The sequence below is a fragment of the Monodon monoceros genome, unplaced genomic scaffold (genome assembly GCF_005190385.1).
Source record: "Monodon monoceros isolate NGI ecotype Baffin Bay Population unplaced genomic scaffold, NGI_Narwhal_1 Super_Scaffold_18, whole genome shotgun sequence".
NCBI lineage: Eukaryota > Metazoa > Chordata > Mammalia > Artiodactyla > Monodontidae > Monodon > Monodon monoceros.
In genome coordinates, this window is record NW_021703774.1 from 163,276,965 (window position 1) to 163,295,268 (window position 18,304).

Below are 18,304 nucleotides of genomic sequence, written 5' to 3' on the forward strand. Positions count from 1 at the left end.
AACCACCTTAAAGCTCCAGTCTTTTAACAGTTCTTCCTTGTAATTCACCTAGGGTACAAGTGCCAGATTAATTGTCCAAATACACTGTATTTTCAGATAGTTTAACAAATGAATGCCCAAACTGTCAAAACAGCATATAAACTCTCTAGCTCTAACTAGTCAAATTTACCTCTAATCATTTTCTAACACACTCGTCAAAATCATCCCTAAACTCCCTAAAAGCTACTCCCACCTTTTCTGTAAATCCAATGCCTAAAACTCAAGGCCCACCTCCTCTGCAAATTACTCCCTAAGTCTTCCAAACTTACAAATATATCTTTCCCTTCTCTAAATTCTCATAGCACTTATACTTCATAATCTAGTGCAATGCTGTCTGACAGAATTTTCTGAGATAATGGAAATGTTCTGTATCTGTGCGTCCAATAAGGAGCACTAGCCACCTATATGGCTATTGAGCGCTTACCATGTGGCTATTTAGGATTAAATTAAAATTAAAAATTCAGTTCCCTCAATCTACTAGCCACATGGTAAGTGCTCAATAGCCACAGGTGGCTAGTGGCTACCATCCTGGACAGCACATATTTAGTATGTGGCTCTCTACAACCTAGATACAACTCTGCAACATACTGATCCCTCCAACTTATCTTGCTCCTAGAAGAACCTCATTTCCAATTAAATTCATTTGCCCATTGTTCCCAACGTTCAGTTGTCCACTCTGGACCCCCTGTTGCTTCTCAAACCACTTTCTATTATATTCCAAGCATTTTTCACTTCCTTTTCTTCTCTAGTAGTACTTAATCACTTGGGTACCTACTTACTTATGCCAGACACTGCAATAAGCATTTTATTTACATTATATCTAAACCTAATAATGTTACAAGGTAGGATTTATTTTTCTGAGGAAAAGGAATCACAGGAGGATGAGTTAACTCCAGAAGTCCATCCTTTTCCAGAACACTTTTAAAAATTCTATCCTTTTTCAAGGCCCAGCTCAAGACTGCCATTCCTTAAGCTGTGTGGTGTTCCCAAAGTCTCAGCCCAATTTAACAATTTCAAACCTTAAATAGTTTGCCATAATGTTAGCATAGACATTCAGAGGTGAATTTATGCTGAAACTAATGAAACTTAAGCCTCAGGGACCCTCAATTGCATGGACTCCTTCCAATACCCTGAACCTAATTTTGATTACATAATTATATATATATTTACTTATTTATATAATTATATACATGTTTATGCATATATAAATTTTTTAAAAAAGAGGGCTCCCCCCAGGGACTTCCCTGGCAGTTCAGTGGTTAAGACTTATTGCTTCCACTGCAGGGGGCATGGGTTCAATCCCTGGTCGGGGAACTAAGATACCATATGCTGCACGGTGTGGCCAAAAAAAAAGTGTGTCCCTCCCCAAAATGAATAAGCTCCCAGGCTATAAAATATAGATATATCCCCTGCATAAACTCTTGAGGCAAGGTCTATCTACAGTGGACTCAGCTTCCATTTTACTCCTTTATGGATACTCTATCCCTTGAGGTCTGTTTCCTCTGGTTCCCAAGACTAGCTATGAATACGTAGGTCAGCTTCCCCAGTTCTTTACTTCCTAGTTGCTCACCAAATAAACACATAACGCATTTTTCTTTTGAGAGTTTCAGAGCTAATCACAAAGGAAAATTAAACACAGGAGAATTACAAAGAAATCTTACAGCAAGCCCCAAATTAATCTAGATTCAACACAATCCCAATCAGAATTTCAGCTGCCTTTTTGCAAAAATTGATAAACTGATCCTAAAATTTATATGGAAATGCAAGAGATACAGAATAGCCAAAACAATCTTGAAAAAGAACAAAGCTGGAGAACTCACACTTCCTGATTTCAAAACATATTGCCAAGCTACAGTAATCAGGACAGTGTGGTACCGGTATAAGAATAGAAATATAGATCAATGGGATAGAATTGAGAGTGGAAAAATAAACGCTTACATTTATGGTCAATCAACAAGGGTGTCAATCATTCAAAGGGGAGAACAGTCTTCAACAAATTGTGTTGGGACAAGTGGATACACACATGCAAAAGAATGCCACGTACAAAAATTGACTCCAAAATGATCACAGACCTAAATGCAAGAGCTAAAACTCTTAGAAGAAAACATAGGAGTAAATCTTTATGACACTGGATTAGGCAATGGTTTCTTAGATGGAAGACTAGAAGCAAAAGGGACAAAAGAAAAAATAAACTGGAAATCAAAATTTAAAACTTTTGTAATCACCATATATACAGAACTCTAACTACTCAACAATAAAAAGACAACACAATTTAAAGATGAGCCAAGGCTATGAATAGACATTTCACCAAAAAAGATATATAAATGGCCAATAAGGACAAGAGAAGATACTCAATTCAACATTTTTAGCCTACATATTAAAACCACAATGAGATAGCACTTCACACCCACTAGGATGGCTATAATAATAAGACATTATCAAGTGTCAATAAGATTGGAGAAATCGGAACTCTCAAATATTGCTGGTGGGAATGTAAAATGATGTGGCTGCTATGGAAAACTGTTTGGCAGCTCCTCTATAAGTTAAACAGAGATACCATACCACCCAGCAATTCCACTCCTAGGTATCATGCCTAAGAGAACCAAAAACATGTTCACACAAAAAACTGTACACAAATGTTCACAGCAGCATTATTCACAACAGCCAAAAAGTGGAGATGTCTATAAAATGATGAATGGATAAACAAAATGTGGTATATTTGTACACTGGGATATTATTTGGCAAGTGAGCTATCAAGTACTGAATGGAAGTACTACAACATGGATGAACCTTGAAAACATGCTAAAGCCAGACACAAAAGGCCACATGCTATATGGTTCCATTTACATAAAATGTCCAAAAAAGGCAAATCCACAATGACACAAAGATCAGTGAATGCCAGGGGCTGGAGCCAAGGACGAATGGAGAGTGCCTGCTAATGGTACAGGTGTCTTTTGGGGGTGATGAAAATATCCTACAATTGACTATAGGATATTGTGCTGGTTGTACAACTTTGTGAATATGCTAACAATCACTGAATTACATACTCAAAAATGGTAAATTTTATGGTATGTGAATTATCTCAATAAACCTGTTTTTAAAAAAAATATCTGAGGGACTTCCCTGGTGGCTCAGTGGTTAAGGCTCCGTGCTCCCAATGCAGGGGGCCTGGGTTGGGTCCCTGCTCAGGGAATTAGATCCCACATGCATGCTGCAACTAAGAGTTCACATGCCACAACTAAGGAGCCTGTGTGCTGCAACTAAGCAGCTGGCAAGCCACAACTAAGGAGCCCGTGTGCAGCAACTAAGAGACCCACCATGCAGGTATGCATGCATAAATATATAAGAGACACCTCGTTCTCTTAAAAAAAAAAAAAATCTTATCATCTGGTTTCTGGCCAAATTTTCTATTGAAATAGTTAAATCAAAACCCAATTGGGCTTCTGTCCTCTATTTCATTTCAGAGAATTGGGAGTTGCCAACCTATGCGTTGGTTAAACCGCGCCCGCCCCCAAAGACTTCCCTCCTTTATACTTGGAGCAAGGTATTCTTGGAGAGAGATCTCTCAAAACTGGGCAATTCAATCTGAGGGCTCTCAATCTGGGCAATACTCAAGAAGCTCCTCATACACACTGACTTGGTATATCCACTTAAATTACATAGAGATAGAAAACTTGTAATATGCATAAATTACATAATTTTAAATATTTAGTTACTTAAAATTATATGTACATATACTCCCAGTTTTTTCAACTGTACCATGAAATCTCCAGAAAAGGGCCATGTCTAAAGTCTGTGCCCTACTACTGCCCCAGTGCCCTGCTCACTGTTGGTGTCACATGTGGTCCTTTGTTTCAGAGGCTGATGCTACCATATCACATTGTAAGTGTAGGGCTTACATTCCAGTTCCACCACTTACTTAGTTTTGCGACTCTGGGCAAGCTGCTTGAACTGCATGCCTCAGCTTACTCATTCCTGAAATGGGGCTAGCAAAACCTGCCAGTTGGTGTTTAGCAAAAATAAAAAGTTGGTGATGCTTTGAACACAGCATCTGGCACCCAGAGATGTGAGTCTGTATATACTGTCCCGTGACAAAGCCTTTTCTTGCCGTATATTTACACCTTGACTAATTGATATTAACCCTCTTAAGCAGCTTCCTCATTTGTAAAACTCTGCATCAAAAGATCGTTGACAGGATAAAAGGACAAAGAGCAAAACTCTCTAGCACACAGCAAAGGGCTCAAAAAAAAAGTTCCTTTTTTTCGGTCTTCAAGGCTAAGGCAATTTCTTTTAGCATCACCCTACAGCCTCAATGTGCTCCCGGCCGAAACACATAAATATTGCTGAGCAGCTTCCAGACACATCTGTGGTCAAACAAATGATGTATGTCTCCAGCAAGGCCAACCATAACTCCACGTCAGGGAGCCATTTTTCCCAGTCAAGAAAATGAAAAGGTGTACGAGATGTAAATGAGTAAATACCCCTCCCCGAGATCCCCCTTTCCCAGGACGGCCCGGTCCCGGTATGAAGACGCATTCACCACACGCAAAGACCTTCCCTTCTCCCACCTCACCCAGCCAGCTAGTGGAGAGGTGGGTGGAGGTCGGTGACTGGGGAGGTCGGGGGGGCATGGGGCTCAAGGCCCAAGACCGGGGCTCGCGGGGGTGGGGGGTAATGCGGGCTGGACAACCTCGGGGAAGCTTGGCATTGGGATTTGCGGTTCGAGGGCGGGGATCGGGCCTCACCTTCGCCCGCTTGCGCCGACTGGTCCGTCGCCCCTCCGGAGTCTCTGCGATTCCCGTTTCCATGGGGGTCGCAGACCCAGGCACGACGGTAGGCCCAGCTTGAGGGCCGGCGGACCCCGGCGGCTCAGCCAGGCCCCCGGGGGGCGAGGCCCGCGGGGGCTCCTTCTTGCGGGGAGTGCGCTCCCCGGCCGCCCCCGGCCCGGCTTCGGCAGGGCCGGACAGGCCCGCGGGCGGCGCGGCCACCTCAGAGCCGTTCTCCGAGCCGCCCGCTGCCCCGGCACCGGCCTCCGACCCGGCCGCCGCCGCCGCTGCCGCCGCCGCCGCCGCCGCCGCGGCTGCTGCCTTCTTCCCAGACAACATCTCGGGCCGCCTGGCTGCGGACGGCCGTAAGGGCCGCTCGGTCTGTCGGTCCGTGAGTCCGGAGTCGCCTCGCTTCACTTCACACAGTCCGCGCGCTGCCAACCGCCGCGGCGTATGCGCGCGCTAAGCGCGCTCCGCGCGCTCCCGCCGCGCCAGAACAATAAAGCCCGAGACGCCCACGGCCCCGCCCTCCCCGCTGCCATAGAGCGGCGTCCTCGAGGCTAGAGCGGCACCATGGCAAATTGCACGAAGCTTTCCTAGAGCGTCTCCTTAGCCGTCGGGGTCGGTCCCAGCACGGTCCCCGTTCTAGGGCTTCTGGGCCAGACTGTACCTCCGAGAGCAACCATTTCCTCCAGGGACTTGCGTGTATTCATAAATTCATTCGTTCATTCACTCATTCATTCATTCACCTACTCATTCGTCAGTTCAACCAATATTTATTAATGCTTACTATGTGACAAAGGTTTAATTATGAAGTTCTTGCTCTCAAAGAGTTTACAGGGGAAAACACTGATATGTAACTGGTAGATCATCGTATTTACTATTCATAATTGTCCTGCTTCGACTGGGGAAATCTTGGAGAGCAAATGAGTTTCGAGGTAATAAAATGGACAAAAGTTAGGAAATCCAGATATGAGTCCAGACGGGATTGCCATTGCCTCCGGGACTTTGTTCATGCTCTGTCTTCTGTCTGGACCCCCTCCCCATTTGCACTTCCTCACTCGCACCTCTTCCCACTCCTATGCTCCCATCCCCACATACATGACGGCTTTTCACTCCAGGTTAATTCTTTCTAATGTCGCTGATGGTGGTGGCGGTTTATTCTTTTAATACCTCCAGGAATCCTTCACTGACCCAACACTGGAACAGGCCTTGTGTTCTTCAAGCTTATTTCCTCTAGGACACAGAGCTGTAATCGCTTTTTTACAAGTTTGTGTCTTCAAAGTATAATTCTCAAAAAATACTTCCATTTATACGTGAAGTTCAAGAACTGGTAAAACTAATCTCTAGTGATAGAATCCAATCAGTGGTTGCCTGGGATGAGGGTGGGGGGTGACTTCAAAAGAGCTGGAAAGGACTTGCTGGGGGTGATGGAAATGTTTTCTATCTTGACTTGGGCGTGTATACATTAGTCAAAACTCATTGAACTACACACGTAAAATAGATGTATTTTATTTTATGTCGATTTTACATCAAAGAAGTTGAAATTTTTTTTTTTAAACTAAGCTAACAGAAAAAAAGAGACAATTAAGTTCAGGAAAACTAAAAGCTATGCCAGAAAGAAAGTGTAATCATAATACAACACATGGTTCAGCTGTGAACTACACTGACAGGTCTATAATAACATAAGCAATGAATATTGTTTTAACCAAAGGGATAGAATTATATGGGGAGAATGGAGGAAAGAGAAACTTTGTGGAGGAGAGGGGTGAGAGGGGTTTACAGAAGAGGGGACAAAGTGGGAATGGAGGCGGTTCTACATAGGAGCTAAATGCCCAGATTCCATCATGAAAAGATAGTATATAGTTTCAAAATTGAGAAATTCAGAAATAACAGTATAAGCATACTACTCAGATATATCAAGATAAATACCAGGAGAAATAGCTAAAAGAGTTGAAATTGGTTGTTTGAGTCGTAGAATGTGAGGGTGGGAAGGGATGAGATAAGAGATGGAAACTTGTTTGTTTTAAACCCTGTAGTTCTATCTGACTGGCTTGCATGTTTAGTAGTTTGATAAAATTTAAAATTAGATTTTAAAAATATGCATATCCTTTGACCCAACAATCCCACTTTCAGGAAAACATTCTAGGGAAATGTTTAAGTATGTGTAGAAAGATTTAACTTTAAAGTGTTGGGCTTCCCTGGTGGTGCAGTGGTTAAGAATCCACCTGCCAATGCAGGGGACATGGGTTCAAACCCTGGTCTGGGAAGATACCACATGCCGCAGAGCAACTAAGCCCGTGTGCCACAACTACTGAGCTTGCACTCTAGAACTCGCGAGCCACAACTACTGAGCCCATGTGCCACAACTACTGAAGCCCGCGCGCCTAGAGCCTGTGCTCTGCAACAAGAGAAGCCACCTTAAGGAGAGACCTGTGCACTGCAACGAAGAGTAGCCGCCTCCGCTCACTACCACTAAAAAGAAAGCCCTCATGCAGCAACGAAGACCCAAGGCAGCCAAAAATAAATAGATAAATAAATTTATTTTTTTAAAAAAGTGTTTATCTCAGGTTCCTAAGACCCAACAAGTGACAACTAATTGAATATATTAGAATAACATAATCATTAAAATTTACATTTGAACATAGAGAACTCCCGTACAAAATAGTAAGCACATGTCAAAGATTTATTTAATTCATTCTTTGTTTTTTTAACTTTTTTAAAAAATTAATTTATTTATTTTTGGCTGCGTTGAGTGTTGTTGCTGCACATGGGCTTTCTCTAGTTGCAGCGCAGGGGCTACTCTTCATTGCGGTGGCCTCTCTTGCAGAGCACGGGCTCTAGGCACCCGGGCTTCAGCAGTTGTGGCACGTGGGCTCAGTAGTTGTGGCTTGTGGGCTCTAGAGTGCAGGCTCAGTAGTTGTGGCGCACGGGCTTACTTGCTCCACGGCTTGTGGGATCTTCCTGGACCAGGGATCGAACCCGCGTCCCCTGCATTGGCAGGTGGATTCTTAACTACTGCACTACGAAGGAAGTCCCTTAACTCGTTTTTGAGAGAACAGCAGGAGGATAAAGATGGGTCAAAGGAAAATATGAGAAACATAATATAGTCACTGGTCAGTGGAACACAGAATGCTGGAATAAGACTGCAAAGTTGAATAAGAAAAAAAATAATGTCCTACAAGGCCATAAAACTGTAAACTTTGAGGTTATCTTTTCTGTCAGACAGAATTCATTTGCATCTATTTGCAAACAAAAATCATTTGTAACTTATCCATTTTTTTCCCAGAAGTAACGAATTCATTAAAAATTTTTAATTTAATTCACTTTAAATTAATTTTTAAAATTGTAGTAAAATACGTATAGCATAAAATTTACCATCTTAACCATTTTTAAGTGTACAGTTCACTAGTGTTAAGTCCGTTCACATGGTTCTGCAAAGAATCCGCTCACATGGTTCTGCAAACAATCTGAAGAACCCTTTTCATCTTGTAAAACTCTGTACCCACTAGATGACAACTCATCATTCCCCTCTGCTCCCAGCGCCTACCAACCACCATTCTACTTTCTGTCTCTATAAATTTGACCGCACTAGATAGCTCGTATAAGTGAATCAAATAGCTTTTGCTTTTTGCTTATTTCACTTAGCATAATGTCGTCAAAGTTCATCCATGTTGTAACGTGTCAGAATTTCCTTCCTTTTTAAGGCTAATCCCACTGTATGTATATACAACATTTCGCTTGTCCATTTATCTGCTGGTGGATTTTGGGGTTGCTTCCACCTTTTGGCTATTCTGAATAATACTGCTATGAACGTGGGTGTACAAATATCTCTTCAAGACCCTGCTTTCAAGTTTTGGGATATACCCAAGTGAAATTGGTGGAGCAACTTTTCCATCTGACTTTACAGAGTCAGGACCCTAATCAATATTAAATATTAAACCCAATAAAATTTCCTTCCCCTAAAGCATCAGGTGACAGACAAGTGGGCCAGTTAGCCAATATCCTAATCTGACTGTGAACGAGCTTGCAGAAATCTTTTTGCCTTATTTCCAAGTTTTGGATAATTTTTCTTCGCTGTCTCCCTCCAAGGGTAGAGGCTCTGTACTGCTGGCCATTTGATCCCCAGCGACTAGGCCCAGAAGTACTGTTGATGACTGAGGTATCATGAAAGCCTACATCATTTGGCTGTTGTGAGGATGTTGCGAGATGATGCTTGTGAACTGCCTGTCAAAGTCTGGCACATAGTGGCTGCTTAAGACCTAGGAGTAGTCAATATTATTGTTATGCGGCAGCTGGGGGTGGGGGCCCGTTATGACTCAGAGGAGGGGGCAGCCATGACTCCTGTCATGGAGGGCAACTGTCCTAGATGGGAGACAGGCAGGGCCTTGGGGCCTGGGTGCTTCCAAGCCATAATGCTGGGGGAGCTAATGTCTCTTTTTAGGAATCTCCACGGGACATTTGCTTCCTCAGGCACCATAGGAGCACTGATGGCTTGGCTGATCAGCTATAAGCCAGCCTTGTTTGGGTTCCTATTACTTCTGCTGTTGCTTAGCAACTGGCTGGTCAAGTACGAACTCGAGCCCACGCCCCCAGAGCCCCAGCAGGTGAGCAAGAGGGACCTTAGTTTCAGCTGAGAGTGATGGGATAGTCGCCGCTAGATTGGGGGGTGGGAAGACAGAGAAGGTGTCAGGACAATGCAACAAGACTAAGGAATCCGACTCTGGTCTAAGACCTTGCTCTGCAGCTCCCTCTCGGGTGATAGAGGACAAACCACTTCCTTCACAAAGTTTCAGTTGCCTCAGCTGAAGAATAGGGCCCATCCCAGACTCTTCTACTTCATGTTTGATGACAACATGCTTTGACAACAGTAACGACTGCTTTAAAGTGGGAAAAATTAAAATGGATAAATTTAAAAACATGTATAACGTAGATAAATCTCTAAAACTGAATAATGAAGACAGCAGAAATGTACCTAGATTATGACGTCTTTTATGTAAAGTTAAAAAACATGCAAAACAATATCCTGCCTAGTTTATGGATGCCTATGTATAGTGAAAGTACATTCAGGCAGGATTTCTCAGCCTCTGCACGATTGACATTTGGGGCTGGGTAACTCTTTGTGATGAGAGACTGTCCTGTGCAATGCTGAATTTTTGGCAGCATCCCTAGCCTCTACCTACAAGATGCCAATAGCACTCCTCACCCCTCTTGTGGCAACCAAATATTTCTCCACACGTTGCCAAATGTCCCCAGGGGAGGGCAAAATAGCCTCCCACTGAGAACTGGTGTAAAGTGGTGTAAAGAAATGCATGGAAAAAATAAATACCACATTCAGGATTGCAGTTGAGATAAGGTTCAGGGAGGGAGGGGAACACTCTAGGAGCAGAATCCACAGAGAACTTCAGTTACCGTTGTGATATTTTAGGGATCATGGGTATTTGTTGTAATATTTACTTTTTTTGCATGTCTGAAATATTTAATTCTTAAATGGTTTTAAAGACTAGGAATTTGTAGCTGAATCCTAAAAAAAAAAAAAATTGTGTCCTTACCAACTGCATGCAGTGGTGGGGGAGGGAGGAGATAAAGATGACAGAGATAAGAGCATTTCATGAGACCACTGAGACTTGGAGATTTTATGAGGCCTGACTAAACTCTCAAAGAGGCATGTTGAGAAAAGCACAAGCTCTGGAGACACATATATTTGGGTTAAGGGTTTTAAGTCCTCGGTGGGTGCAGATTAGCCGGCCATTTCACTTATTCCTGTGAACCAAAGGCAGCTCTGGATCCTGGGAGTTTGGGGGCTTTCATGCAGGCTGGGTGATGCTGAGAAAGGGACCTTCCCTCACTGGGCCCCATTCTCTCACCCACAAGATGTGGCAAAGAGGCTCTCCTTAGATGCTGGTCGTGAAATTGATTGAGATGATTGTAACTCAACTGGCATGGGAAAGGATTATCACTATTAACCAACTTTTCCTCTTTTCGTGGTGATGGGGAGTTTAGGAAGAGAAGACAAAGACTTGCGAGGCCAAACCCAAGAGCAACTGCCTGAACACAAAAGAAGTGGAGAGGCTGCACGCCTGCTTTGCCCTCCAGGACAAGATCCTTGAACAGCTTATGTTCAGTGAAATGAAGCTGAAGGTCTTAGAAAATCAGATGTTCATCGTATGGAATAGAATGAATCACCACAAGCGGTCAAGCCGACAGTGGACTTTTCCAGCGGGGAAACACAGAATGAGGAGACGGGAATCTATGTTCTCCATCATCTCTGACTGCACTTCCAATTCCCCCTAACGAGGTCCCAGAGACTGCGGTGGGCTAGCCTCTTCTGTTGTTACCTTTCCTCAGTAAAGCCCAGTCAGAGACTATTTTCTTAGTAAATCACACTGGAGAGGAGGATTAGAGGCTGAAATTCATCGCCTCTTGAAAAGAAGTTTGTACTCACCAGGTCAGCCACATAGCACCCTATGACACAACCTGATGGGAGCTCTTGAACCCAGCCCTTCCTCTCTTTCAGTTGGACCACCTTGACCCTGGTCCAGGGCCCTCTACCTGTTCACCTTGGGTCTTTCAACAGCCTCCCCAGTGCTGTCCCAGCCTCCAGTCTCCCCCTCCCCCTGCACTCAGAGGCCACAAGCAAGCCCTGCCAAGCACAGCTCTGAGCATGATCATTGCCTATTCTTGAGCCAATGCCTTGCCGTGATTGACAGAATAAAAGCCACACTCCTCACCATGGTGTTCAGGCCCCCCATGATCTGACCTCCTTCCCAACCTTTTTCCCCCATTATTCTCCCTCACATGCTTTTTACCCTATACCAGAGTATCCTGAACATCAGTCAGTAGTGTACCACCTTTGTGATTTTTGCCATAGCTGTGAACCACCTGAATGCGTAACTAAATATTGTCCCTTTAAATCAACTATATTTTCCTTAATAAATTTATCTGTAAAGGAAAATAATAATAAAAATAAATAATTTATCTGTAAGTTAAAAAAAAACCAGTATCATTGTTTGAAATAGAACCTAACAGTCAAAATAAAGACAGTGAAAACAAAACAATGTTGTGAAGTTCCAGCCAGAGCTTGGTTGCCCACTTGAAGATCTGAATCTGTAAAATTTGGGTTAAAAAGGGAGATTAGTGAGTGTTAGTGTTTGCAAGATATGCCAGCACTCAGCTGAGACTTTTCTCCATTAAGGAGAATTGAGAAGGACCCTCTGCCTCGCTGTGGGATCCAGTGTGGCTTAATGCCTTATTGGTGTCCCACTTAAAATCATCTCTCTTAGCAAAAGTCTCATGCGCTCTCATCAAATTAGGTGATCAGCCATCCCCCAAATGCAGCCACATCTTTGCTCACATGGTTTCTTCCCCTGGAATCCCTTATCTTCCCCTTTCTGCTGTTACAATTCTTTGCTTCTTTCAAATCCACCACCTCCGGAAAGCTTCCCTCAGCCCAGCTGTAAAGAGTCTCTTTCCTTAGTGGTCTCCCAGCATTTTATCCGTAATTCTACGATAGAATGTATGATGATCTGCTGGGATTTGGTTTGTAAATGTTTCTATACTCCCTCCCCACTCTCCAACTAGATTATAGACTCTTTGAGGGCAAGCACAGCATCTTTTTTTTTTTTAATAAATAAATTTATTTATTTTATTTATTTTTGGCTGCATTGGGTCTTTGTTGCTGCGCGCAGACTTTCTCTAGTTGTGGTGAGCGGGGGGGCTGCTCTTTGTTGCAGTGCACGTGCTTCTCATTGCAGTGGCTTCTCTTGTTGTGCAGCATGGGCTCTACGCGCACGGGCTTCATTAGTTGTGGCACACAGGCTCAGTTGCTGTGGCGCATGGGGTTAGTTGCTCCGCGGCATGTGGGATCTTCCCAGACCAGGACTCGAACCTGTGTCCCCTGTGTTGGCAGGCGGATTCTTAACCACTGTGCCACCAGGGAAACCCAAACACAGCATCTTGTTCATCTGTATATCCCCCTCATAGCACCTAACACAGTGGCTCGTATACAGTCAGTGCTCAATAAATAACATCTATGACTGTCAATCACAGTCTTATATGTCCTGACATTTTCTCTGCCCTTTCATTTTATGATTTTTCTATATCCTATTTTGTTTAGAGCAGGATACCTGGAGCTAAACTCCCTGGCTTTAGATCCCAGCTCTATCAGCTCTTAGCTGTGTAATCTTGGATGATGAATAAACTGAGTGCTGTACCTCAGTTTCCTCAACTATAAAATGGCCTTATCAATTGCTGTGAGGCTTCGATGAGTTACGACACTTCTTCAGGTCTTTGCTCAAATGATCCCTTCCTAGTGAGGACTCCTGTGACTGCCCTATCTAAAATCGCAACCCTCCCTTGTGTGTTGTATCTTCTACTTGCCCTCCAAGCCCACTCTCCATCCTTCTGCCTTTTCTGCCAGGGGGCCAACCTGCATCATCAGGTTCCTATACCCTGTGGCTTCCAGTTGAGTTTGGCCGACAGGGATCCCTGGCAGAGGATGAGAGGGAAGGAGGAGGTTGGGATGCTTATGCCTCTTGTGGGGTTGCCTTGGGCTGGTTTGAGGCTGGCTGGGTCATCACAGAGGAGGCTCTCTCTACAAGACCTTCTTCCAGTTCCCTTCTGGCCCAAGGGCAGTAGCATCCCCCCAGTTACCAGTCCAGGGGTACTGCACCACACTTGTGGATTCCCTATAGCCTGCCCACACCTTTGTAAATAGTCCCTTTTACACAGCTTCATGGGCCGTTGCTAATGGTCTTGCTGTATGGCCAGGCCTTTGGACCACCCAAAACGGGACCATTAGGAGAATGTCCATATGGTAACCCCTGCTGTGGAGATGGGTACAACAATTCAGCCACAAACTCGATCTATATGTGACATATGAATGAGCCCACAGTAAGGCACTGCATCTTGAAGAGAGCATCTGGAATGAAAAAGCTGATTAAGACTATGTGGCCATCATAACCACTTTAGTTCACTAGATGCACGCCTGGACCTATCACAACAGTGAAACTACCACGGCGGTTTGAGGGAGTCCAGTGAGGACTCATTTGACCTATGAAGTCACTGGTGCTCACGGAATGTGTATTACTTGCAGGAACGTTGGCCTGTGGCTCAAGGTGGCTCAAAGTGGCACAATGACCTTTGGATCTGACTAGTTCACAATTGCCATGGATTCTGACTACCATGAACATGGTTTAGGTACATGGGGTGACTGTTCTCTTCCACCAAGAAGGTAGAACCTAGACTCTTAAGGCTCTGATGGGCATCTTTTTCATGTGCTGGAATTCCCAGGTATGATATAATATGATGATGGAATTATCTTTACGGCACTGCCCTCCATCTGTCTACGTGGAATTCACTTGCTCTTCCACTCTTGCCACCTGCAGGTGGTGGGTACAAATGAGCCTTGGTATGGTTGGCTCAAGGAGCAATTACCTTAGCCACTCCCTCATCCTCTGTGGGCACCTAAGAGGGGAACAAGTCCCCCTGATGTGTCAGGAAGTATGGTGACTCCTGGGTTCCTATGGAGGTAAATGTTCTGAGAAAGGACAGATCAACTAGCTCATCCCAGGCACACGACAGATCCCAGAAATCTAGCAAGAACATAGGCAAGCAATTTCAGGAAATAGACTGGGGTGGAGGGGTAAATAACCTCTCTCCTCTTCTTCCAGATCTGAACAGGCAATGCTAAACAGCCTTGAGCAGCTGCTCAGGCCGGGGCCCGTGGCATGAACCTGTCACAGTACTGAATATGCCATTCCTACCCCTTCCCACCACGCCCAGCTACGGGAGACCTTATTGGTATCTCACTCTCTGACAATGGCAAGGACATCGCTCCCAGCTGCTGTGCCTTGGGCCTTCACAATCATGTTCTCAACCTCTTCATGGATAATGTTGAGGCCAGCTGGAAGAATATTGAGCAGTGCGCTTTGTAACCCCAAAACTATTTTGTATTCTAGATATAGGTCCTTCATTGCTTTCTCCTTGGACATAATGCCACCTGCATATCAACCTTCATAATAACCCAAGATCTGTGGGCAAGGCAACATTCCCAGCACCAGCCTCTGGTACCATTGACAAGACACTCCTGGGTATTAAGTACATGGGTTTCCCTATTTTATGCAGGTTTTCCTCCCCTAGATAGGTGGAACCATAGAAAGGAAATTACTATGGGGATAGCCAGGGTTCTCACTGTCAAGGTTATCATGAATCCTTAGCTCAGGATATAACCACATAGCTTTGGACTATTTGCTGGCCAACCAGGGGAATAACCATACTCACTGGCCAATATCTCCTGCTGCTTCTGGGTTAACACCTTCAGACAAGTCAAGAAGCTCATGCAGCTACCGTAGGAGCAAGTCCAATGCCTGCAGACCACTCCTCCATCTGAACCTGGGGCTCTCTCCCCAGGCTTGGCACAGACTCCATGACCAGATGGCTCAGGCCTCCACAATGGGCTTTGCACTATTACTCCAGGCCTCCCTCTAGCATTAATGTCTCCTCCAGCATTGCCAACACCATTGGAAGTACCTTATAAGTTCAGCTGATTTCTCCCCTTGTTGATTTCTATGCCCGTTTGGCAGGCTTATGTTTCAGGAGCCCCTAGGTCAGGGGGTGGACCTTGGAAAAACAATTTGGACTTTACTGGAAAACTCTGGGTACTCACTCCAGGTTCCTAGCAGTGAGATAGCAGGTGGGCTCCAGAGGGGCCTCCCTTCCCAAAGCAGAAATGATTCCACATGGTCTCTACTTCCCCTGGGGACTCCAGGGGCCCTCAGCACTGCAAACAATTCCCCTGGTACCTGAGCTCAGACCACATCTTCTTTACTTGCAAGACTGACCTCACATTTGCCAAAAAAAAGTAGTGAAGGGAATGAGGGGTCCCTCTCCTGGAGCACATTCCAGGATGTTTCTAGCTATGCCCTGACCCCCATATCTCTCTCCACATGATGACAAGAGGTTGGATGGACAACCCAATGCCTCATTCAGTGGCTGACCCTCTGCCTCCAAGTTTTTCCAGTAAAGCCCCATTTGCACCTGTGCTGCGTGCCCTTTCAGTACTTCACCCAGTACTCTCCTGGACCTCAGGGCTCAGTCCTCAGATCCCTTCTTTACTCCTTCTCACTCCCTTGTTAATGGCTTTAAATATCATCTACTGTTACATGTCAGTGATTTTCTAAATTGTGTCTTTGTTACAGACCTCTACATCCCAGACTCAAGTGTGCTACTGCCTACTTTCACACCTTCACTCAGACATCTCAAAATCCATACAGTCAATCCTGAACTCTGTCCCTCCGCTCAAACCCCCTCCCACGTGCAGGTTTCCCCATCTCATAGTAAAAGTCAATTCCCAGCTTCCAGTTGCTCAGGCCAAAAAGTTTGGAGCTGATCCCCACTCCTCTCTTCTCTCATATCCAGCTCTAATTTATTGGCAAGTCCTATTGGCTCTTCCTTAGAAGCATATGCAGAGTCTGGATATTCTCCCTGCCTGGGTGCACCAGGCCACCACCATCTCTCAGCTGAACAAGGCCCTGGTCTCCCTGCCCCCACCCTTGCCCTCTAGTCTGCTCTCAGCACTGAAGCCGGAGCGCTTCATGTCTTCCCTGGTGGTACAGTGGTTAAGAATCCTCTTGCCAATGCAGGGCACACGGGTTTGAGCCCTAGTCTGGGAAGATCCCGCATGCCGCAGAGCAACTAAGCCCGTGCGCCACAACTACTGAGCCTGTGCTCTAGAGCCCACGAGCCACAACTACTGAGCCTGTGTGCCACAACTACTGAAGCCCACGTGCCCAGAGCCCATGCTCCACAATGAGAAGCCACCGCAATGAGAAGCCCGCACACCACAGCGAAGAGTAGCCCCCGCTCGCTGCAACTAGAGAAAGCCTGTGCGCAGCAACGAAGACCCAACACAGTCAAAAATAAATAAATAAATAAATTTATTAAAAAAAAAAAAAAAAAGTCAGGTCATGCCACTCTGCTCCAGACTCTATAACAGCTCCCACCTCACTCAGAGTGAGAATTATAGTCCCTCCTGTGGCCTGGGAGGTTCTCCATGACCTGGCTCCCCAGCTACTTTTCCCACCTCGCCCCTACTCTGCCCCTCACTTAATCTGCTCAGCCACTGGCCTCTTCGCTTTTCTGTACACTCTCACCCTAAGGCCCTACCATGGACTCTCTTCCTCTGTTGTCCATATACCTACCTCCCTTACTTCCCTTAGGTGATTTGCTAAACATTTCTTTCTCAAGGAGGCCATCCTGACTGCCCAATTTAATACTATAATCTACCTCCCCTTACTTGGCTCTACTTATTTTTCCATAGCATGTATCACTTTCTAATATACTATTTAACATGCTGTCCCTGCTAGAATAGGTGGAGAGGCAGGGGAGAGAGTAAAAGTAGAAAAAAGTGGGGAGAAGGAGAGATGGAGAAAAGGGAAGAGAGAAGGAGAGATTCATGGGATTGTGAGGGGGAGCCCTCCAAGTCTAATGGTAATCAGAGTGGTTACTGTGTGCGCTTACTGTGTGCTTTAGGAGTTCACTCTCACCCCGAGGGGGTAGGTTCTATTTCATTACCCTATTTTGCAGATCAGCACATTGAGGTCCAAGAGAAGCCAAGAAATCTGACCAAGGTCACATAGATAATAAGTGGTGGAGCTGGGTTTTGAATCCCAGTAGTCTGACTCAAGGGTCCAGCGGGTAGGGTTAGACTATGCAGGTAAGAATTTGGATTTTTCCATAGAGCAGTGGGCAGCCTTGGAAGGTTATTTAAGCAAATGACTAATATGATCTCTCATCTTTAGAGAGAATGAATGCATGGGGCTGCTGCGGGGATTATCTTGGTGCATGGATGGAAAGCCCTTGGACAAATGCCTAGAGAGAGAGAAGCATTCAGTGATTAAATAAATGATCCTTTCCAGGAGGCTGGAAGATTTTACATGTGGGCATCTGGTGCCACTGTGTGGCCATTGTCCTCTATGACAGGGTATGGATTCTGGTCTGGCTAAATTTGGTAGTGCAGGGGCTGGTCTGGGTGGAGAGAAATGGCTGCATTAGGGCTGAGGGAAGGGGCAAGGGAGGAACTCCCAGAGAGGAGCTGGTGTCCTGAGGGTGAGGGTCCTTGTCAGCAGAGATGCAGAACCCTGGAATGGATTAACTGATTCAGATATTTAGCCCTGGTTTGGCAGCACAAACCAGAATGAGACGTGGTCTTTACCCTAGAAAACCTTATAGTCTGATGGGGAAAAAACATGGGAGATGCATTAGTGTCTGGGAAGCAGAGAGGACTCCTGGGTTGGAATCCCAGTCCTGCCACTTCTGGGGGACTTCACTTCTCAGAGCTTCAGTTTCCTCACTGTCAAATGGGGACAGAATAAAACCTGCCTCATGGGACTGTTGTGAAGACCACAGAGGGTAACACAGACGGCACTAAGCATCTATATGGGGCACACTGTCTGCATTCAATCTGTGACCCAGAGGCAGGCTGCCCAGCCTGCTCAGAG

General features: G+C 45.2%; 2 protein-coding genes across 3 annotated transcripts in view; one reads left to right on the forward strand and one right to left on the reverse strand.

Annotated features, from left to right (window-relative positions):
- KDM1A (lysine demethylase 1A) overlaps positions 1-5,298 on the reverse strand; it is a 64,279-nt gene extending 58,981 nt beyond the window's left edge. The window contains exon 1 of one of the 2 annotated variants that reach the window (XM_029230083.1): positions 4,785-5,298. In XM_029230083.1, the coding sequence (XP_029085916.1) occupies positions 4,785-5,144 (360 nt within the window). In that variant the 5' untranslated portion in view covers positions 5,145-5,298. The remainder of the gene's footprint in view (positions 1-4,784) is intronic. The other variant, XM_029230082.1, reaches the window with a different exon arrangement.
- A 3,922-nt stretch (positions 5,299-9,220) lies between these two features.
- Positions 9,221-11,099, forward strand: TEX46 (testis expressed 46). The gene is made up of 2 exons (XM_029227033.1): positions 9,221-9,412; positions 10,902-11,099. The coding sequence occupies exons 1-2, from the start codon at positions 9,221-9,223 to the stop codon at positions 11,097-11,099; spliced, it is 390 nt and encodes a 129-aa protein (XP_029082866.1).
- Positions 11,100-18,304: the final 7,205 nt, after the last annotated feature.

Excerpts from the sequence above, each read along its gene's own strand:
- TEX46 (XM_029227033.1), top strand. The coding sequence starts at position 9,221 with ATGCTGGGGGAGCTAATGTCTCTTTTTAGGAATCTCCACGGGACATTT. Across the intron at positions 9,413-10,901 it reads CGCCCCCAGAGCCCCAGCAG|GACAAGATCCTTGAACAGCT; the intron begins GTGAGCAAGAGG and ends TTTGCCCTCCAG.